General features: G+C 38.5%; 1 protein-coding gene across 1 annotated transcript in view; it reads right to left on the minus strand.

Moving 5' to 3' along the window:
* Nucleotides 1-3807: 3807 nt before the first annotated feature.
* sf3b3 (splicing factor 3b, subunit 3) overlaps nt 3808-24558 on the minus strand; it is a 41840-nt gene continuing 21089 nt past the window's right edge. The window contains exons 21-27 of the mRNA XM_028450640.1: nt 23679-23835; nt 22563-22688; nt 18460-18672; nt 18243-18341; nt 11490-11633; nt 4538-4642; nt 3808-4408 (exon numbers count right to left, since the gene is read on the minus strand). Of these exons, the coding sequence (XP_028306441.1) occupies nt 4268-4408; nt 4538-4642; nt 11490-11633; nt 18243-18341; nt 18460-18672; nt 22563-22688; nt 23679-23835 (985 nt within the window). The 3' untranslated portion in view covers nt 3808-4267. The remainder of the gene's footprint in view (nt 4409-4537; nt 4643-11489; nt 11634-18242; nt 18342-18459; nt 18673-22562; nt 22689-23678; nt 23836-24558) is intronic.

Here is a 24558-nt window from a genome sequence, read left to right on the forward strand (position 1 = left end):
TTTTACTAATCACTGACTTGTGTTGTTACTAAAAACCAACACTGATTTTATTTGAACTTTGTGTGTTTTTTTAATGGCTTACATTTTTTAATAACGATAATTATCTTTGCCAAGGAAGTCATATTTTCACAGGCCTTTATTTGTTTGTTTGTTAGCAGGCATACGTCAAAAGTACTAAAAAAGTACTAAAAAAAAAAAAAAAAACAATAATGTGATTCTGCTCTGAATGTCAAAATGAATTTCTGTGATTGCAACCATGTCGGAAATGAACTGAATAAATAAAACAAAAATAAATACTAAAGGAATTTGGACAAAATTTTAACCAAAGATTGACCTTATACAGATTGGATATTTCATTGCATTTTTTCAAAAATGAATAAATAAATAAAAATGGAGGGGTCCATACATTTAAAGCAGTGGTTCCCAAACTGGGGGGCGACGTCATGACGGGAGGATGTGGGGGTGCTAGAATGGCCTGGCTGGACATATGGAAAATAGTAGAAAATGTTTGATTTTTTTTTCTTCTTTTTTTTTTGCACTTTAATAGTAAAGAGCTTCATTACTGTTCTAAAATATGTAATTTCAAATTTTAAGTTATTTTTGTACTTTACAAAACACAAAAAGTTTATCCAGATAAGTGGCAATATCTGGCAACGAGGATATTTGGCGCTTGAAGGAGTTTTGAGCTCTCTGAGTGCTCTTATTTATTTACAAAAATAAATCAAAATGTGTAAATTCCAATACTTATTAACACCTTGCATAACCTTTTATATTATACACACTGTATGATAAAGATACGAGTATTATAGATCAGTGTTTCTCAAATGTGGGTACGTGTACCCTTAGGGGTACGCGATGGCACTAAGGGGTACATGAACGAGAGAGAGAAAGTGGAAAATCAACAAATTAATTGTCAGGTCCCCCTAGAAATAAATCTATTCAGGAGCCAATAAATAAGTGTTTTTCAACCTTGGAGTCAGGACCCCATGTGGGGTCGCTTGAAATGTATTTTTTTTTTCCCCAAATATTATTAAAACAACACACAACCTTGAACAACTGTATGTCTATACTTACTTCCACTTTGTGAAATATAAATCTAATACAATAATGTAATATAAATGCAGTAAAAAAAACAAAAAAACAATGATCATAAACTAATTCTAGAAAAAAAAATTATTTGGGGCCGCCAGAAATCCTTGATAACAAAATGGGGTCATGATCCAAAAAAGATTGGGAACCACTGCACTAAACACTGTTTCTTTCCACTTATTCACAAAATAAGATTCTTTAAAATGTGTGTTATCACTCGTTCATTCCATCATTATGCTCTATGGTTGTTTTAAGTGGTTTTCTAACAAAACTGTTGCAGTCGGACAATGGGGGTCGTTGGATTCAGGAAAAAGAGAAAGGGGGTACTTCAGCTAAAAAGGTTTGAGAACCACTAGATAAATCCCAAATATGTCACTTCATCACAATCATGTGTTTAAGCACTAAGATACTGCTTGTGCTTCATATGTTTAGAGTAGAACTAAATAGTCCAACAGGTTTGCTGTGATCGCTGTCGTTGAGGTCAGTTGACCCTTAAAGGAAGTGCATGACAAACAGTTCCTATTGGTCTGCAAAACTGTTCACACAAAACTTCCAGGTATGACTCGTCTTGCTCTTACTTTTAACTCATTCTCCACAAGAATCTAAAGCCCAAGACACAATAGATTTGGTCATGGTGGAATGCGTTGTGGGGTTTTCTCCTCCTTAATCCAGTGGAATGGATGTTGTGTAAAAATAAATCTAGATATCTTGATCAATGAATGTTTAACTCCATCTCATGGTGCACTTTTGTTCAAATCCGGAAATGCTAATCTTGCCCTGATGATTAGATCTCATTTAGCCAAATAAAAAGTGGTTAGGAGCTCCTAGTGATTCTCCCAGACCACTAATAAACGGCATCTTCGGAGGGTACTTTGGCTGATTGGAGTCTTGAGTTCTGTATTTATAGCTTTATCTGAGCCGCAGATCAAGCAAGCCATAATGTGTCCTGACCTTCTGCGGTTGACAAAGTTTTGCTAATCATGTTCTCAAGGTTCATCTATAAAAAAAAAAAAAAAAAAAAAAAAAAAAGAGTTTTCTAGCAACTTAAGCTCATTCCTGAAGGTTAAAATGGTGGAGATTTATTCAGGGACATTTCGCAGTAGTGACATGAGGCATGTGAAGAATAATCCTGTCGTAGGCCACACACCGATCAAACTCAGTGATCAGTTAGTAATGAGTAAAGAAGAAGTCAATACGCACGTTGCAGTTGTTGAACTTCAAAGCGGCAGACATTACATGGCAAAAAATTAATATTGTGCCCATGAAATAGCTCTGACGTGCATATGAAACACTACTTTGTGGCCATGGAATGAGTATAATGTGTGCAGGAAGTACTAATTATATAATATTATCATTCCCAGTGGTTAGGTGTTCGTGGTCATCAATTACTGTTTTCTGCACACGTTTTGCCTATTGTGTGGCACCAAATTATGTGTCCACAAGTTATGGAGGTAGATGTGTCGATATATAATCAGTTGCTTCAATCAAAAAAATATTTTGAATTAAAAAAATAAAAAAAAGTATTTCATGGCCGCAGTTTGTTTTTTTTTACCACGTAATGTTTGTGGCTCCATTTTAAACCGACATTTTCAGATGATCTTTAAAGTTCAAATTCTAAAGTGAAAGAAAAATGAGGCAGGATTAAATCCATAAATTTACTACGGAAGCTAAAATAAATTGTTTTTATGCGTATTTCTATTTTCATGACAGCCTCCTACTACAGAAGATCACAGCTTAATGCTGAGCGCTGCGCCATGCGTAGGCTTTCCATGGTGGCGTCTCTTTTCCATGCACTTCTTTTTATTCGTAAAAACAGGATTTATTTTACTCGTCAAAACAGTAACTCTTTTTATTCAAGTGAATGCATTAAGCTTCCATAGTTTACACTTCTTTCTAAACTTTTTCGCACATCAAAGAATCAAATCAATCGCCTATTTCTGCTGTTGTAATTCATACTTTATGTATTTGTTTTTTAAACATTGTTCCGTCATCATTTTACGTGTTTTAAATAAAGATATCAATCAAAACTTCTAAAAGTACAGAAGTTTTAGAGCTAAAATTCTGAATATCTTGTTAAAGTTCTAAAGATCTAGGGTGCGGCACAGGTCACACCTAAAGGCCGAGTTGCGTAAATGATTCATGGTGTATTCTCAGAGAAGAGAGGTGGGACTGCACCCACCCAAATCAAACTTAATTATTCAGAGCCATGCATCTCACAGTGTGTGTGCACCGTGCTTATGTTTTAGATGTTAAAAAGAAGTGGCAGGATATAAATCTGTAGAAAAGCTCAAAGTTCTATTCAAATAAATGTCTTTCTGCTGAATAATGTCCCCCCTTTTACAGCAGCAGAAACATCACCCAAAACACAGTTGCCTTGTTAAGTACAAAAACAACTTTATTTACAAAACGGACAACTGACAGTCCCACAAACCCTCTACATTCATTGTGGAATGCGATGTCTGTGGCTGAGGTTGGGAATTTACAGAAGTGATGAGACCAACACCCTGTGGAAGCCTTCAGGATTTTTCCTACCCACTAACCTAGTAAGCGCTTAGTCACTGTCTAATGCCACAGCATGGTGACGCGTCATGGCCAGGGTGTGAGTCTTAAACTTGGTTAGAGGTCGGCTTCATTTGCAAGTCAGCAAAATCCTTGAAGGGCCAGTTGTGTTACCCAGAATCAGTAAAGTTCCAGACACAGAAATGTTTTACAATACAATCAAGGAAAACGGAGCTTTATCATACACAAACCTAAACAATTCACATGCATAAAAAAACAAATCCCACTGTACAAGACCGTGTTGCATTAAATGGGATCAGTTAAAAAACAAACTCATACAAAACCGGTTACTTTCAGCCTTTCCTGTTTAGTTGGTATCCATTTTCTTCAACATGGTGTAAACCAGGAAACGAGGCTTTTCTACATTTAGAAATTCTACAAAATCTTTTTCACCTGCTCTTCCTGCCACAAGATAATCTGGGGGGGAAAAAAACACAAAATGGGGAAAACAATTTACTGAGTGAGTGGGCTCTAACAGACAACCACTGTAACCTGACCTATTGTATGGTTTATGTGTATTCTGATGGCTCAGCACATGTGATTACAAGAAAGATGTAGTAATGTCCCTGAATGACCAGTAAAATGAAGGAAATCCTCCATTCCTTTTGTGTTGGTACAATTAGAAAGCATAGCGTGTGCGAATGTCCTCCAGCTTCTTTGAGACTTCGGGTGGTGTTCTGTCCAGCTCCTCTGCCACACTTTTCTGCTTGTGTGGATCCATGCTGTTAAACTGCTCACACAGATCTCCGTCGATCACATTCTGCACCCAGAAAACAAGAGAAATGACTTGGTTTCCTTCAAGCAAAAGTGCATGACATCAAAGCACATAATGAGAGAAGAAATGTCAATGAAGCAGAGGGTTTACCTTATAGATGATTTAAAAACCCACCTTAACTGGAAAGTAGTACGATCTGAAGCTGAGATGGTCTCTGCCACAAAAAGGGGGAAACTCTGAGCGCATATGCATCTCTAGATGTTGGAAGAAATCATGATCCTGAGAAAAAAAATTGAAAACAAGTTAGTAAAACAAAAAATAAAATATGAAAAACACTGTATAGGCATTAATATGCAACATTGTCACCACAAGTCTTTTTATTAGCAGACAGTGATGATGATTTATCCACCCAGGAATTTAATTTGTAGATAAAAAGAAACATATATATTAATCCATTTTTATTTCATTCAAAAGGGTCTATAACAGCTGTAAAACAACCCACCTTTTACTTGATCAAATTTAAAAACCATCTCTAATTTGTGCAATTTCAGTGTAAAGCAGGGATGGGCAACTATCACAGCGGGGGCCACAAAAATGTGACTGTCTGCTTACGAGGGCCACATTATCAAAATTTATGTCAGCAATAGAATTATGATTGATCTGAACATTAAAACTGGGGTGGGATGGGGTTGTCTTGGTGATTTTGTTGTTTAGTCAGTTTTCAGTCATTTTGTGTGTTTTTGTTGTTTTTGTGTTCTTATAATTTTGTGTATTTTTCTGTCATTTTCTGCATTCATGTTGATTCATGCGTTTTTGGGGTCACTTTCTCTATTTTTGTTGTTTCTGTATTTTCCTGTCATTTTGTGTAATTTTGTTGACAGTTTGTGTGTCTTTGGAACTATTCTGTAATGTCTTGTTGTTTTTGTAGTCATTCTGTTTGTTGAAGTGGTTGTTGTGTCTGTCTTTGTTGTCATTTTGTGTATTTTAGGGGTTTGTGTGTTTTTGTGTATTTTGCTGTCAATTTGTGTGTTTTGGGAGTTATTCTGTGTATTATGTTGGGCTTTATATTTCTTCCAACTTCTCAAAATACAATTTTTGGGGATTTGTTTTGGGGGCCAGATAAAGTTAGACGGAGGGCCACATGTGGCCCCTGGGCCACCAGTTGCCTATGTCTGGCCTAAGGGCTTCCGTATGTATGTAAGGGCTCCATAGAGACAGACTTTAGCCAACTGAAATACTATAAATAAAAAAAGATTTTCTTTTGAACCTTTTGGTTAAACCTAATAATTTTAATGTTCCTGTTTTAAGGGCAAGAAAAAATACAGCCATTTGAATGTTTATATTCTTTATTAGGGATGCCTCGACACCTTTTCATTTCCGACATGATACCGATATTGCAGCCTTGCGTATCGGCCAATACCGATATTGATCCGATATCATCATGAATCATACATAATTTTATTGTTTTATTTATCGTGGTGACGTATCGATCATTTCCTGTTTACGCTCTACCGCTGCTTGCAGCGCTCTACTACTGTGTTCTGCTAACGCTAATCAAACTTGTTGTCATTGATATTTTAGCCTTGAAAACACTTGTTTTACCGTACAGTTAAACGTACGAAGGTTAAGTAAAAAGCAATCTCGCCTCTTATAGGCAGTACAATCTCCTTTAAACTTCCTTTTGTCCTTAGCTTAGCTTAGCTTAAATTTAGCACCTATGGCTTCTCTCTCCTCCCCTCCGCTCTCCTGCCCGGTGTGTCAGATGTTTAGTTACTCCTCGTCCTCCTTTAGGGACAATGGTAGTTGCATAAAGTGTAGCGTACTGTTAGATATGGAGGCGAGGATCAACAATCTGGAGAAGCGGTTCCGCACCCCTGATACCAAAACCGAAGCTAGCAAGCAGGACCTAGCCGGTGCGGACCGTGCTAGCTCTAGCTTAGCCTCCCCCCCGGCCAGCAATGAGTGGGTTACTGTCCGTGGTAAGCATAGTCGAAGGTCAAAAAGCCGCTCGGGACACCACCATGTTCACGTCTCAAACAGGTTCTCCCCCCTCTGTGAGGACAACACACTCACCGGGGAACAAACTCTGATAATTGGCGACTCCATAGTGAGAAACGTGAAGCTAGCGAAGTCAGCGGGCATCGTGAGGTGCATCCCAGGGGCCAGAGCGGGCGACATAGAATCAAATCTAAAGTTGCTGGCAAAGAGTAATCGTAAGTTTGATAGGATAGTCCTCCATGTCGGCACTAATGACTCCCGACGTCGCCAGTCGGAAGCAACCAAAGTGAACATTGAATCAGTTTGTGCTTATGCTAAAACAATGTCGGACTCCGTAATTTTCTCTGGTCCTTTACCAAATCTGACCAGTGATGACATGTATAGCCGCATGTCATCATTTAACCGCTGGCTATCGAGGTGGTGTCCAGAAAACGAGGTGGGCTTCATTGATAATTGGAGATCCTTCTGGGGAAAACCGAACCTGATAGGAAGAGATGGAATCCATCCTACTTTGGAGGGAGCATCTCTACTATCAGAAAACATGGCACATTTATGACATCTCATGAATGAGACCATGTTACAGAGGGGGAGTCCTCCACGCCCCTCTGCGCTTGCCTTAGGACAGTTTCCCTCCCATTGCTATCAGGATAGCTGTGTTCATCGCCATGACAACTGTTGTGATGGTGATGAATATTATTTTATGGAGACGGTGTCAGTCCCCCGACCCATATTTCACAATGATTTTAACATAAAATCAAATAAAAGAGCTATCAATTATAAAAATCTGAAAAAAATTAAAATCTCAAATCTAGAAACACCAAAACATAAAACCATTAGATGTGCTCTATTAAATATTAGATCACTGAGATCCAAATCTCTACTAGTAAATGACCTTATCTCAGAAAATAACTTTGATTTATTCTGTTTAACTGAAACATGGCTGTATCAAGATGAATATGTTAGTTTAAATGAAGCCACTCCTCCCAGTCATTTAAATACTCATATGCCACGAGACATAGGCCGTGGAGGTGGTGTAGCAGCTATTTATCATTCCTCTCTCCTAATCTATCCTAAACCAAAGGCCAGTTACACTTCCTTTGAAAGCCTGGTTCTAAATTTATCTCATACCGAATCAAAAACCTGCCAGCCAGTCTTATTTGCGATAATTTACCGTCCTCCAGGCCCTTATTCTGAATTTCTATCAGAATTCTCTGAGTTTATATCAAACTTAGTCCTCAGTTCTGATAAAATACTGATAGTAGGAGATTTTAATATCCATGTGGACAAAGATAGTGATAGCCTGAGCTCAGCCTTTATGTCCCTAATAGACTCAGTTGGCTTTTTTCAAACTATTAATGAAGCTACTCATCGTTTAAATCATACTCTTGATCTTGTTCTAACATATGGCCTTGATATTAATGAACTAAAAGTCTACCCTGAAAATCCTCTGCTATCAGATCACTTTTTAATATCTTTTAACATTATCCTAGAGGATCTCGCACTGTGCAATAAAATAGTTACAAGTAGAAATCTGTCCAATAGTGCTGTGGCTAAATTTAAAGAGGCCATTCCTGCTGCCTTAAACTCAGTGCACCATCCAATAAATAACTATGATATTAATTATAACCCCTCTCAACTGGATCTGCTTGTCGATAGCTCTGCTAGTCTACTAAAATCCACCTTGGACTCAATTGCCCCATTGAGGGAAAAAACTATTAAACGTCAGAGGAAAGCTCCGTGGTTTAGCTCTGAAACTCACACACTCAAACAAACAACCCGTAAATTAGAGAGAATGTGGCGCTCCAATAAAACAGAGGAGTCACGAATACTCTGGCAAGAAAGCCATAGTAAATACATGACAGCCTTACGACATAGTCGATCTACATACTACTCCTCACTAATTGAAGAAAATAAAAATAATCCGAGGTACCTTTTCAGCACTGTAGCCAGGCTAACACAAAGTCAGAGCTCTATTGAGCCCATGATTCCTCTAGCCCTCAGCTGTGAGGACTTTATGACATTTTTTAACGATAAAATTCACAAGATTAGAGATAAAATTAGCCACTCCCTGCCTTCACCTGGGCCTGCTGTACCATTAAATGTAAATAGGCCTAACCTAAACTGTTTCACACATATAGGACTTCAGGAACTTAACTCTATTATTTCATCCTCCAAACCATCGACCTGCCTTTCAGATCCGATCCCAACTAAGCTGTTTAAAGAAGTTGTTCCCCTGGTCTGCCCATCTTTGTTGGAGACAATAAATATATCCCTATCAATAGGCTACGTGCCACAGTCCTTTAAAGTAGCTGTAATCAAACCCCTTCTCAAAAAACCTACTCTTGATTCCAGCACTTTAGCAAACTACAGGCCTATATCTAATCTTCCTTTTATTTCAAAGATTCTTGAGAAAGTTGTGGCAGCTCAGCTCTGTGAATTTCTTCAAAACAACAGCCTGTTCGAGGACTTCCAGTCAGGTTTTAGAGCTCAACACAGCACAGAGACTGCTTTAGTTAAAGTAACTAATGATCTACTCTGGGCTTCAGATGAAGGACGACTCTCAGTGCTGGTTTTATTAGATCTTAGTGCAGCTTTTGACACTATAGATCACTATATTCTACTAGAGAGATTAGAGAAATTACTTGGAATCACAGGGACTGCCCTAAACTGGTTTAAGTCCTACCTATCTGATAGGTACCAGTTTGTACACGTGAATAATAGGTCTTCTGTGTACACTAAAGTAAGCTACGGGGTTCCTCAGGGCTCTGTGCTAGGTCCAATCCTCTTCTGTATCTATATGATCCCCCTTGGTAATGTTATGAGAAAATACTCTGTTAACTTTCACTGCTATGCTGATGATACCCAACTGTATGTATCAATGAAGCCAGGTGAGACAAATCAGCTATCTAAACTTGAGCCCTGTCTAAAGGACATTAGGGCCTGGATGGACCAAAATTTTCTTCTTCTCAACTCAGACAAGACTGAGGTCATTGTACTGGGCCCGCGACACCTTAGAGAAACCTATGCTAGCCTAACTGCCCTAGATGGCATTACTCTGGCACAAAGCACAACTGTTAGAAACCTTGGGGTTCTATTTGATCAGGACTTATCCTTCAACTCTCACATAAAACAAACTTCAAGAACTGCCTTCTTTCATCTCCGTAACATTGCTAAAATCAGATCTATCCTGTCTCAGGGCGACGCCGAAAAACTAGTCCATGCTTTTGTTACCTCTAGACTGGATTATTGTAATTCTCTTTTAGCAGGCTGCCCGAGCAAGTCGCTTAAGACACTTCAGCTGGTTCAAAATGCTGCAGTACGTGTACTGACTAAAACTAGGAGAAGAGATCACATTACTCCTGTATTAGCCTCTCTGCATTGGCTTCCCATAAAATATAGAATAGAATTCAAGATTCTTCTTCTCACTTATAAAGCCCTAAATGGACAGGCACCAGCCTATCTCAAGGAGCTTGTAGTGCCATACAATCCCCCCAGAGCACTACGCTCTCAAAATGCTGGACTACTCGTTGTTCCATTCATCTCTAAAAGTAGTATAGGAGGAAGAGCTTTCAGTTATCAGGCCCCACTTCTCTGGAACCATCTACCAACCACGGTTCGGGGGGCAGACACCCTCTCTACCTTTAAGGTTAGGCTCAAAACATTCCTCTTTGATAAAGCTTTTAGTTAGGAACCAGCTCATAGCTCATAATTAAGATGCAATAGGCATAGACTGCCGGGGGGGGGGGTCTGGCATGCTCGGTTGGAGAGAGGTTGGAGAGGGCGTTAAGAGAGAGGTCATTTAGGTTAGAGAGGGACCGGAGAGGGTCCCATTCCTCTTTCAAACACTCCCTCTATGTCTGCTTCTTCCCTTGTGTGTTTGCTCCTGTACTCCTTCTGGCTTTTGTCTTGCAGGTCCGTGGGATCCTCAGTGTGGAGTTACAGAGACTCAGCGGCTCTGTCTCCACCCTTTTCTCTGCACACACCCAACACAGCATAACGTGGATGGCTGTTCATCATAGGAATGGGATCCACACAAGGTTCCTGCTGCTTAACAGAAGGTTTTCCTTGCCGCCATGATGAATTCATGTTGGGTGTGGGATACATATGTATGTGTATATACGTATATATGCATATGTGTGTATCCATAAAATGAAGAGTCCGTCCTTAAGACTGCTCTACTGTAAAGTGCCTTGAGATACCATTGGTTATGATTTGGCGCTATACAAATAAAGATTGATTGATTGATTGATTGATTTATATAAATGCTTATTTTTTAGTGAGGAATGTTAGAATTGGCTTGATTAAGTCTACAGTATTCTACAACTGAATAAAATAAATAAAAAATGTGTTGCAAAAAAAAAAAAAAAAAAAAAAAAAAAAATGAAATTTCAATCCGATATCTGATATTCGTTTTCGGATCGGGACACTCCTATTCCTTATGTTATTGTTGGTAGCAGGCCATGTCAGGAAAACCAATGCATCTCCAGCATAGAAAGAATGGATGGATGGATGGATGGAGTAATGTTGCTGCTCCTCGGCTGCCAGTTGCTTGTCTGGTGTAATGCATTGCTATTGTTTCATTACATCTACTAAAATACATTTCTCCTCCCAGCTTACACCTCTCAAGTGCGTTGCCTACTTTACGATAAAAAACCGCAACACAAACAACAGACAAAAATCCTAATGGACGACCGGAGGTTAAAGAAAGGTTCGCCCCCTCTGCAACAAAAATCTCGGCAGTTTGTTAAGTGTGATTGTATTTTCACTTACAAAAGTTCTATTTGTTATGCATGGGACATGTTTTCAGTTTCAGAAGATTTAGGAATGTTGTAATTGTCAGATGAAAAAATGTTCCATTGAAAACAAATCAGGGTCAATTGCTTATTCAGGTACCAGTGTTGTGTAATTATGGTAATGGTGATATCCTGCACTCATTTTGGCCCAACAGATGTCAGAGTTAATCTCTTACTCCATGAAACCTTTTGTTCTCATACAAGATAACATACCTCTTTGTGTAAGATTCCCAAGATATTAAACCTCATGTTTTTCAGGTCAATTGCAAAAAATAATAATCACATTAAAAGAATAATAATAACTGATGTTGAGATGAGCTGTGCTCTAGTTTTACCTCATGTGAAGTGAATGGCACCAGTATGCCAATGCCTCCAGACAGTGTGGTGTAGACCAGAGACTCGGAGCCTCCAGGGATCAGAGTGGTTTTCTGAAGGGATAAGATTGTCTCTCCTACGTGGTAGTTCACTACGACTTCAGCCTGCAAACAAGGAGCATAAACAGAGAGGAATGAGTTACAACAGGATGGGAAATACAGCCTTGTGATTGTGTTACATAAAACTTTTACGCATTGACAAACAACCACAGGAAATATTTTGGGTTTCTTCCAACATTTCCCAAATTGCCTCCAAGATCCCTTTAGATCCTATGACAGCTCCACAGATAAGCACATTAACAATTGCATCTGCTCCAGAGTTCAGAAAGAAGACTCGCTGTCATCCCCTCCTCTCAAAGGAAATTGGTTCAAATGGTCTAACCCAATAATCATCAAAAAAAAAAATCGGCTGGGGGAATAATTGGAGGCAATCATCAGGATGGAGCGTGGACACAAAGACAGCATTGGACAGCAATCAAACCTCCAGCCTCCAACTATATGAGACATACATGACCCTGACACCATGAGACCTGACAAACATGGGCAATGCTGAGAAAAAAGAAAAAAAAAGACTGAGATGAGCCATACACGCACACAGCACAGGTTTCATCTAACCTACAAACAGCAGCAGCTCTGTCAGAGGTCGCCCACAAAGACTCCTTAGAGATAAATCACCCACTTCATTACACAGATGAACAGAAATGCTCACAGCTCAACATACAGTAAATAAATGGTCTCTCTAAAAGACAAACTGAGAAAGGTAAAACGTAGGGCTGGGTGATTTTGCCTAAAAAAAAAATCAGAGTTTCGATTCGTAAAGTGCAACTTTATTGCTGTGATTGTCCTCAAGAGTTAAAATGTATAGAACAATCCCAAAATAAAAAATAAATGATTCTCTGTCATTCAACAATTTCAAGCTTTAACCCAGGTTTAAGCAAAAGTGCAACAGCAACTTCACAGTAGATTAAATGGGTCCCGGTATAACATTTTCACTTCATATACGATGCAGATATTACAGTCTTGCGTATTGGCCGATATCGATATCAATCTGATCCGATATTAGCACAAATGATACATACTTTATTATACAACAGTTAGTTCCGACTGCAGCTCATGCATGTAATATACAGTATATACATATGTAAGGGTTTGTGTGCATGTATGTATATATGTATGTACTTGTATAACCGGATGCATGTGTTTGTATATGGATCTATGTAAAACTCTGGACATAACCTTTTCCCATTTTATAACACTTAATTGTACACTTTGTTTTACATATACTGTATATAGTGAAACCATATTTTATTTCATTGTATTCTTTTGCACAACACATGTTGCTACTTTTATTCTTTGTGTGTGCACATCGTTCTATGTCACACTTGCTTTGGCAATGTAAACTTGTTTCTCATGCCAATAAAGCTGTTTTTAATTCAATTGAAATAGTTCTGACTAAGTAATTTGATTGGTCAACAGACATTCCATGAGTACTGATATAGAATAACAATAACACTGGGACTTTTTACGGACATTATCACTCCACTGTTCAGGTGTTTTAATAACCCCTAGTTAACGTTACTTCAGTTCCTACTTAGTTAAAAATGTAAAGAAACGGCAATCGCATAATGATGTTAGAACTTTCTTTAAAAACATTGAGGGTCTACAGGTTGAAATTGAGTTGCATCAGAGACTTCAGCTTGGAGGATTAACTGCTGCTATTCTTATTTTCCCTGTGTGCCAGAATCTGTGTAGACCTTTAATGGGCTACAACAGGGGTGTGCAACCTTTACTCTCAAAGGAGCCATTTTGCCTAATCTCACCTGGATTAAAGTCCTTCTGGAGCAGAAAAAACACCAACCAAAAAAAACAACAATAATGGTTTTGATTTATATTGCGCTTTTTTCAAGGAAACTCAAAGCGCGTTACAGAAACCATTATTCATTCACACCAGTCGCTCACATCATTCATACCAGCGGGGGTAAGCTACAATGTAGCCACAGCTTTTCTTCCGAAACAGTGTTTTTTGTTGCTTTAGTTATCTTACCAGGGATTTAAAACTTAAGGGAAAGTGGAAATGGTCTGTAGATGTTGCAGGAGGAGAAGTGGGAAGGTGGCCAAACCATTGCACAATGTGATTTAAGTTAAAAATGGTCTTATCATGACTTTATTTGTCACTAATTATTAATAGCCTCTGTAAGAAAATAACTCTTTATTTCAATATTTTTTAAAAGCTATAGGGAGCCATTGCAAAAATAATCATAATTTTGTTTAGGGATGTTTAGGGACACCTGCAAAGCAGCATCTGTCTACTTTCCTGCTTTCATAAAAAAAATATCCTCAACTGTGATAAGTTTGGATTGTTGGCCTGGAGACTGCGGGTGCGTCCGAATAGTACCACCTATCCACTTCCCTATGCATTTTTCCGTTGCCTGGACTACTACTGTAAAGGTGAATTTGCCTCTAACCGCTGAAATAATCTCAAATATCACAAGGTTTGAATATAAACCAGGTTATAAGGAACAAAACTCAAACTAAAAGAACCTCATTGAGAATGGTTTCTCACACTCCTTCCACTCAGAAATCAATATTAAACCAAAAAAGTAGGATTTTATGAAATTGTTACATTTATGCAAGATATAAGCTGACATAACGTTGTAGGGATACACATATACAACGTAGGGGAATGAAATATGTTGAATAAAACATGTGGCTAAAAATGTTTCTGATCCCTTTTTCTTGAACGACAGTGCTCGTTTTATGTCATTGTGAGTTTCCGTGAACACTAAGATGAGCGGATCCCTTTAAATGTTGTCGCCGCAAGGAATTGTGGGTCAGCATAAGGGAGCATTGAGTCTCGTTTCCTTAGAGAATTGGAACGCTCCTTATCATGGCCGCCACTTAAGCACTTGTGGATAGGAAAAGAAATAGGAGGGACTATTCGTACGTACCCTGCGTCACAAATAAGCAGACATAGTAACACCATGGCACTGATATGTTAGACTGACTGTAATCATGTTATTGGCATGAATGAGCCTCTGCTGAACAGTAGAGGTCGACAGATAGATATATGGGATTTTCAAAGGTCGATGCAGATGCCAATTTTTTTTTTAATTCAGCCGATATCTAAAGCCAATTTTAGAAGTCGATATACTTTTTTTTTTTAAAGCACATTGACAATGAAAGACAATTGAAACACTCATGATGTAAATGCAGGGTCCTTCCATCAGTCAAGCGGTGGTTGCAGCTGCCCACACGAGTGCCTGATCAAATATCCATATCCTATTATATCCTTATTGAGGATATAACAGGATAAAGATATTTGATCAGGCACTATTATATTATATCCTTATCATATCAGCTTTTTATTTGTAAGCCTATTGGCTTCTACCTCTCCCATGCACATGCAATATATTCATACATTAAAATGGATGTTTTTTACATTCTTTCTTTATTCCTTTATTGGCTACTCTAAAGTGCTAAATCAAAAAAAGATTTTTTTTAATTAAAAATCGACCAATGGCCGATCTTGAAAAAAGTCCATATATCGGCCAGCCGATATATCGTGGACCTCTACTAAACATCCTGGGTACCTAAGATTCACCAGTCAACCCTTTCAGTTGCAGCCTTTGGCATAAAGAAAGCATGCTCTAGTGGTGCTTGAAAATCCCTCCAGCTCCAATACTTCAATTTGACCATGTTTGTTTTTGCTGAGTTGCTGCCAGTGATTATGAAGTTGTGTTAGGGAGTAGGGATGTAACGATGAAACGTAAGGCAGTTAAAAACCGATTCATAGGTATCACGGTTCACATCGATACTGTGAAAATTGAATCGCAGTACTTTTTTTTAAATAGCAGAGGGTGCTATCCAGAAGTGTTGGCGGCGGGCAGAATCTGCGACTCCTTTCTTCATAAATGATTCCTTACCCCTTTAGCACCGAAAGAATATCTGTAATAATATGTGTATATCTGTAAAAGTCAAGTTTTTCTATTAGCTCTGTCTGCTAGGATAGCATCTCTTCTTAACTGCTAGATATCTGCATGGCAACCGACCACTGGGTTACGAGCGCCCTCTGCTGGTCCAAACAAATATCTGACCTAAATACAGTGAAATTACTTTTTTTTTTTTTTTAAGTCCAATTGTTAAGGCACAAAATACATTTTCCGTTGCACTTTTAAAAAGAAAAATAACTATTATGCAGTTTTGCATTGTTTACTATAGAACCAGAATTTAAATAAATAGGCTTCTTCATTTTCTTCTTCTAGTTTTAGTTAAGTCAATGGATTCTTTTGACAATGAAAAATAAAAGGAAAACAGTACAGTTTTTTATGGTTTTGAACCCTAAAAAAATAAAGGAATATTTTTCAGTCATCATATGTCTACAGCCCCATTTTGTAAAAAAAATCATGAGAAAATCGTATTGTGAACCCAGTATCGTGAAACAAATCGTATTGGGAGTTGAGTGAATCGTTACATTCCTATTAGGGAGCAGTTGAGCAGATGAGTGTGTATTAAAGCACATCTGGATCAAGCGTGTGGCCCATCTTGTTGCAGCGAAATTCAGGGGTAAGAGAGTCGCTCCTTTCATTTTGCTTGACACACAGCTGTGCATCCCTGACCTTGATCTTTAGAGATACTATAATCAAATCAAAGAGGAATGCATCTAATTTAATGTTGGACATCACTTAGTTGATCAATGTATGGAGAATTCAGACTGACAAGCCAGTTGCAAACATATACACGCCAACTCTTTGCTTAGGAATGAGTTGCAGTGTCTATCCGGCATCTATAAATAACAAGTTTAAAAAACAAATCTGTGTGCAGAAACGAAAACTTGTCACAATGGCAACTGAGACCACAAAGTAATGTCCGATCCAAAGGGACTCTCCCAGGGTGTGAGTCACTTAAACACTTTCTGACCAGATGAAAATGAGGAATGGGAATGGTGTGCGTCTTCTGAGTGTACCTTTTGCTGCATCAGACTTGGTTAAATGTGTGGTTTTTGCTCAGTTTGAGAGAGATTTGTGCATCAAGTCAGACATTAGAACTGGAGCCGAGTTGTTCAAATTAAGTTTAAGAGAAAACATAACGTTTATCCCGTGAAACTTAGAACATGAAAATTGGATTGAACTGGTTGATACAAATGTGCGCTTGACTTTGCTAAAATTCACCTCAATCAAATTGTGCTATTGTCTTCAAAATGGGTGGGTTAATTTTTTTACACATCACATACTCAATGCCCCATTTATACACATTAGTCTCATGTACCTCATGTGAAGTTTACTGATAAATATCTATTTTTTTTTAATGATTTTAATTCATTAAAGAGTACGCCCACTCTGGTTGCCCAGCGCTGTGCGCAGAGAAAGATGGTAATACACACAATGATGTGTCTGTACACACACAGCAAGTTGATAAGCTGAATATTTGTCACTCCAACCACAGGCACACACAATCACGACGTGAAGCTCACACACAGCCTTACAGACACCACTCAGGGGCAAACAACCCTGCTCTCCCACCACCTCGCGCACATAGCAATAAGACGGACACACGCACACACTGAGAAGGACGGGAATACACATATATAGATGTGTCTGTAAATACACACAACTTGATGAACACTGAGTAGCGCAGAATCTGCTCTTTATAGAAGCACAGAGTCAAAAACATCACTGCAGGAATGCATGCAGCATGAGACTTCCTTAGTGAGGCTGTCAATCAATGCTCAGTGAGGGCTGTGATTGGAGGAAACCCTACTCCTTCCTCTCAGGTTTTATAGGAGGGGCGGGGCCAACTTAGTGGCCAGTATATCTGACATTTTACAACTAAATACACAAAATGTAATTATTGTTACTAAAATGTGAAGAGTGGGACTAAGATTAATAAACAGCACTACTTCACACCCAAATACATATGTATTCAGCAAAAAAGTGCGTTTGGGGTTTAGTTACTCTTTAAAGATATATAAATAATCTAGGTATTAGGCCTGCTCAATTATAGAAAAAATGATAATCATGATTATTATCACAATTATTCAAACAAATTTTTGTCAACCAAAAAGTTACTTATTTTTTGTACAAAAACCCCCACAAAATATATTCTTTAAACATAAATAAAATCCTTCAAACACTAAAATCAAGTATGTTCACTTTTGCACAAAACACCACAATATTTTTAAATTTTTTTTCAATAACCGTTTTTCTCAATTATGTTATTTTGTAATCATCGGGTGTAATAATCGAAATCGTAATCAAATTTCGATTAATTGAGCAGCCCTACTTTATATATAAACCTATAAGAAATTAAAACCTAATTGTTGACTTCATAATATCATTGGCCACACTAATATTGACTCTAGAATATGTTTATCATAGCACACGTTAGTGGGAATAATGTATTAGACATGGAAGCTGAGAACAGCATGTTTGAACATCTCAGGTAATTGTGTAACCCTAGTGTGCCCGAGCACTTAGAAGCAGATACCGGTAATTTTGGAATTTAAAAAAAAAAACAAACAAGTAAATATTACCAATTTGTCATCTTTGAATATTCTGAATTGATTATTAACTAATTAGTTTAAAAGTCCTCATTTTGACTTGTAACAACTGACTATTTATTTAATTGCGGTAGTAACAAAGCTCGCCAAGAAACATTAAGACCTATTGTTCTATTATTGAAAGCTCAAAGATAAGAAGACTTCACAGCTTAATTTACCTTCTGTGACGCTCCATTAAGAAGACCTCTGTCCCACAATGCTTTGTTGCCAGTGGGATCTTCATCCACATCGTCACTGGTGTTAGGAGGAAGACGGACCTAGAGTAGAGCCAAAAAACAGAAAGTGTTGATTTTTATGCAAACGTTTTATAACCTCAAAGTGATCATATGGAGATAGTGGATACAAACAGCAAGCAGCCTTGGATTAGACACTTACAATGCTAATGTTCCCAAACTTGTCTGCTGAAGCCATGGTGTCGTAATCAAGCAGACAGGTAGTCGTTACCCAGCGGGGATATGTGTCATCTGCAAAAATGATGAGCTGGTTCTCGTTGCGCCGGTAGCGAACCCAGAACAGACTCTCCTGGACGTCAGACACGATCACACGTTGGCCGATGGTGTAGATTCCACTCACCAGGTTGGGAATGTGCTTGACAGGGAAATAAAGTTAAATAATGAAATGGAATCTTTTTGACGAACACAACTAAATAAAAGATTTGCACCAACAGGATGCATGCAGTCAAGGCTCTCACGCAAGCGTTTATGAAAACGCTGAAAAGTTGGGGCATTTTGGATACTTCATTAGCTCAGTAGAATAGAAATCTGAAATAAGCACTTGAGGTCATAAATGACACTTGTCATTCTGTGGATTTAGGGCTCATCAAATCATTCTTTTGCTTTATATCCCATCAATTCTGTAGACCAGGACAAAGGCCTAAACATTGAAAAGGAGGAAGGAAAGGCGGCTTTTTAAAAAGTTTCGGCTCGTCCATTGTTGCAAGCTTCGCCCCCTCCTCTCCGTCCTGCTGTCAAACATACAGTCCATGAGGAACAAGATCGATGAGTTTGAGACTCACGCCAAGTTTAAAAGAAAGTTTAAGGACACTTGTGTGCTTGCTTTTACTGAAATATGGCTGTCGAAAGATTATCAAGACTAGGGATTGTCTTTGACCGGATTTGATGGCCCTATACGTTTGGATCAGGACCCCGAGGCAAACAGGAAGAGCCGAGGAGGAGGTGTCTGCTTTTACATAAATCAAAGGTACTGCAACACTGTGGTGATTCGGGAGAGAATATCTACTACGGACATTAAACTTTTGTCAATCTCTCTTCACCCCTTCTACCTTCCTCGTGAATTTCACCAACTGTTTTATACACTCGTGTATATTCACCCGTGTGCAAATGTGACGCTGACGTCAGGCATTTACTGGACACAATTAGCCCAGAGTTGCCAAAGTTTATTATGGGTGATTTAAACCATTGTACGCTCAGAGCCTATGAAGAGTATGTCACATGTCCAACCATGCACAGGAACACTATGCTGGATCTCTGCTATGGTTCTGTTCTGGGTGCATACAAGTCATTGAGCCTCCCTTCCTACAGGGCATCTTATCATAGCAGCGTGTATTTAGTCCCTGTGTATGAGCCGTCCTTCAGGCGCTTGGAGAGGGAGGAAAGGATGGTTAAAGTGTGGACTGAGGAGAGTAAAGTCAGTCTCCAGGCCTCTTTGGAGTGTAGTGACTGGGACTGCTTCTTTAATGCAAGTGACATGTCACTATGAACTGACAGACACCATGTCTTCTTATATCACTTTCTGCCCAGACTCTGAAGTTCAGACTAAAAAAGTGATTTTGTATCCCAATAAAAAATCTTGGATAACAATGGAACTTAAATCTGTCATAATAAGAAGAAAATAGTTTTCTTCCCTGGTGATCTTTTAGAAAGAAAGTCTGCCTCAAGGGGAGTTAACAATGAAATAAAGAAAGCAAAAGCAAAGCACAAAGAGAAAATTGAAAACCAGCCCACTGAGGGTGATCTTAGAGCAGCCTGGAAAGGCATGAAATCAATGGCATTGCTTAACCATTCTGACAGTAAGCCCAAACAGCTTATCAGTATAAATTGTAATAGTGACATTGAACTCCCTAATGCTTTTAATTCATTCTTCTGTAGGTTCGAAAAGATGTCACAGATACCACTATTGCACTTTATCGCAATGTCGTATCTGCTGTAGCTACTTCATGGCTTTTTGTTTTTCTCCTGCATAGTGACTGACTGACAAGGATGTGTAAGTAATGTTCTGTCCCTTGCTGCAACCCAACCCACTATTGCGAACTGAATTGCAGCTCGGGGATAAAGTTTACTGAATCTGAAACTGCCTGGGAACATCAAACACTGCAAATTACTGTGGTAACGTGTACAATTTTGATTCAACTTCAACCATTGAATTTGTGTTGTGTAAAGTCAGAATCTGCTTTAGTTTTTGAAATACACACTGAAAGAAATCAGAATGTTGACAGCTTTTTGATGGATGTGGGAGGTGTGAGGATGATTCATTCCAGAACTGCTTTTTTCAGCTGTGAACTGAACCGTGTTCTCGGGGTGCTGGTCTCCTGTTGGGTCAGAGTGGCCTTTAAGGCAGGGAGCAAATAAATGTGTGGCTGTATCAATATCCTATTATCACCAACTCTATACAGTTCAATGTACAAAAAAAAAAAAAAAAACAAGTAGCAGGAGATTTGTAGTGAGCCTTGATCACACCTGGTGAAGCTACGAGGCTCCAGGCCTGTTTGTCTGTTTCTGGAACTCTGACTATAAACCCCATGTTCATCTGATGAGTGACTCCTCATCTTTGGCTCCAAGTTTGTCTCCACAAAATTCCACAACAACAAGAGGAAGCATAAAACAAGCAAGTTGCCCCATCAGCAGAACCCAATGTTTAGAGATGTTTTAACCTTATAGTCTGTCCTAATCTATGATGACCAAAACACCACAGAAGTAGATTTGTTTTGTTTTTTAATTGCTAGCTACGTTACAGATTATATGCAGGAACAAATGTGTTTTAAAAATGTGAATAAGAAAGGCAAAACAAAATATATTAACCAAACTTTGAATAACTGATGAGGCCTGAAGTTGGATAAGAGCTGTAAGTGTCAACTATGCTTTCATTGACTGATGGGTTAAGAGGATGATGATATTTGGTCTTTTTTCTTGTGAGAAAAACAAAAATTTTGTTTCTTGTGACATTGTTTTACATTTTTACCAATGTCCTTTAGGATGTGCATTTTAATTGGTGAGTAAAAGAAAACAAATGTCAGACCTTCTCAAAGCAGAACTAAGTAACTTTTTCACCTTAGCAAATCCTTCTCGCAGTCCCTGTGAGGGTAATACAAGTGTTTATGGGGTGATCGGGGGGTCTTTCATGCCCCCTGCTGTCTCTGGCCAGAAAACATCACTTGCAACTATCTTTGCCTCCGATCCAGTGGCAGTCTCATACATCTGTTCTCATTCTCGCGACAAACACGTTCTGCTTTATGGCAGCCCAATACACACTAAAGGTGCGTTCACAACGAACACGATTGTAGCGACTGCAGTCACTTTAATCGCCTGTGATGAGTCACTTGAACACAGTGGTGCTTTTTGGTCACTTCTTCGCTCCAGTGACGTCAATACCAGAGAACGTGTGTGTGCGTCTGCGCAGCTGTGAAGGGAGACAACTGGCTGATCACTTCCCTTATCATAATTAGCACTGTTTTTACAGTATAAATGGTCAACTTACTGAGTTACTAAAGGTCGAGTTCACTCAGAATGTCGGCTTATTCAAGATTAACCGCTTTGATATTGCTCCGGTACGTTGAGGACGCCTCCCACTGCCCGTCTCACTGAAGCGGGAGGGAGAAGCTGCTGCCTCTGGGGTGCGGAGTGTTTACGACAGTGACATAACCAAAAGTAACTTTTAGGGGGAGTGCATGTTACTTAGTTCTGCTTTAAGAGCTGGAAGATGAATAAAGACCATTTTGACAGCAAGCGGTAAATGCTGTATTAAAATATTTAAAGCATGCGTAAACCCTTTAGCTTTATCGCAGTGTTGGGTTGTTAAACTTATTTACACTGTGACTTCTTGTGATAGCATCGTAAAATTGATACTTAGGCTAATGGACTTTCTTTTCTTGGTTTAAACGAGGAGTGTGTAATCATCATCTGGCACCATCACTTAACGCTACAAAACGGGGCAGGAAATCCATTTACGAAGCTTAGACGAAACGACGACCATGGCTGATGAGGGCGACATGTTAATTAGTTAAATAAGATTTTATTAAACTTAAGGCTAAATCTAAGACAGTTTTAAAGGACATGTTATTTATTCTTGACTTTTTAAGGCCCTGTGCAATGTGTGTGGATAAAAAGTACTTTCAAAACAGGGAAATAAATGGCAAATTCACTTAAAGCTCAGTTGAAATTTTAAAAAGTTTAAAGTTGTAGTATAAGTTTGCCAGTGTAAATATAACACAAAAAAAAAATCCCTTAGACTTTATGCCTCACCTTGTTTTCACACTTTCGTAGCAGCTTCTTTTTGCCCATATCGTAGATTCTCAGCAGCTTTCCCACCCCAACCAAAGCTCGGCCCTGGAATGGAGCAATCGCCAAAGGCACATCCTCCACTGGGGTCTGACAAATAGAGACACAATTTTTTTAAGAAGTTATGGTCAAATGCAGAAAGTTTGACTAAAAAAGAACAATATTTGGTGTAAAAAAAAAAAAATCAGATGGATCTTCTTCAATGATGTATGTAATGCATTATTAAACAGGAATTTAGATATAAGTGCCCAAGGGGGAGGGGCCTTGGGTCCCAACATTAAAGAGTAACTAATTCCCAAACCAACTTCTTTCTGCTGAAAACATATGTATTTGGTTATTAAGTAGTGCTGTTTATTTTTTCTTCTTCTCTGTGCTTAGTATTTTTCTTGGTAAGGTTAAGTGGGTCGGAAAATCCTGACGCGACTGTGCAAATAAGTGCCTGTGACTCACGTCTGTTGTCAATCTACATCAGATAGGAAATGCATGTGGGCTGATTCATGCTGGTCTCCTACACCCTGTATATGTTTCAGGGGAAATGCCCAAAAGAAAGAATGCAGTGCCAGATGTCAACAACATTGAACCATCTAATCATTACGAGTTAATTGGAACTGGGACGATAAGTCCAACTTTAGCCCAGCCTTTTCATGACATCACCAAGTCTGATCACATGCTAACTAATCAGATTCTCTAGACAAGATGTCACATGACTCGACTGCTAAATAAAGACTGACATGATGTTCGGACGGCTGATGTTGCCATCCATAGGAAAAGAAAAAACTGTTGTTTTTTACACTTTTAGGCTACATTATTCAGGGTTTTCCTTTGACACATTTTGCAATATTTTTAAATAACAATACATCAGCTACTGAATGTAACATTAAACAACACCGAGAAGACGTGACTGTGGGGACCCTGATTATTGCAAAAATTATAATAACTTGACAAAAAAAACAAGTGGCAATGTCCTAAACTAGATTGTAGCTTCTAACAGATGTGAGCTTTACTGCATGTGCGAAAATGATGTTTTGTCTTTGCAACCATGAGGGTGAAAATAAAGCAATGACTTTAGCCTAAACCTACCTTATGCACAAACTCCAGCTTCTCGCCTCCAGCTCCAAGCCTGTAGGTGTAGATGAAGCCACCACTGACTGTACGAGGGTTGAGAATCATGTCTCTGGCGACACCCACAAGGACAAACCAATCATCTCCCGTGTTGTTGAAACGACACACCGCCACACTGAAAAATAAACATTAGAGGTGTTAGATAATCGTTTTTTAAAAAGGTACCTCATGGAATCACAAAACCGAGATTCCCCTTTGCTTCACTCTAAACAAATATGTAAAATCTCATTTGCTCACCAGTCAGGTGGAAGGTGTTCTTGCAAACTATGTTTTTAACTTTCCACTACTATCAAAACAACCTTCTCCATTATGGAGAAGTTGAGCTTGCAGCAGACAGATATATTATATTTTGACAATATTATAAATTTGGTTTTCCAATGTTTCTAAAATGTATAGGAGCTGGTATATTTCATAAAGGAACATATTTAAGCAAAAACACAAGCAAACTTAACTGTTAATATTTTAGATTTATACTTTTTTTGTGCTTTGAAAAAACATTGTAATGTTTCATAAACGGTGGCATTAACAAGACTCCATGTGGACTTGTTTATGTGCGGAAAAGCCCATTGTCAACTTGAGCGGAAATAATTATTCACAAAACAAGAAAAGATAATTGTGAAACAAAATCATGCTTTGACTTTGAAAAGAAAATAACCTCCAATCAAATTATGTTATTAAATGGAATCGGCTAATATTCATGAGCTGTTACTTTAAAATTAGGCAAGGCAAATTTATTGTATAGCGCATTTCATACACAAGGCAACTCAATGTGCTTTACATGTTCAAAAAGCGCAACAGAAAACATCATTCAACAGCTTAAAAATAAGAACATTAAAAT

The sequence above is a fragment of the Gouania willdenowi genome, chromosome 6, assembly GCF_900634775.1.
Source record: "Gouania willdenowi chromosome 6, fGouWil2.1, whole genome shotgun sequence".
NCBI lineage: Eukaryota > Metazoa > Chordata > Actinopteri > Blenniiformes > Gobiesocidae > Gouania > Gouania willdenowi.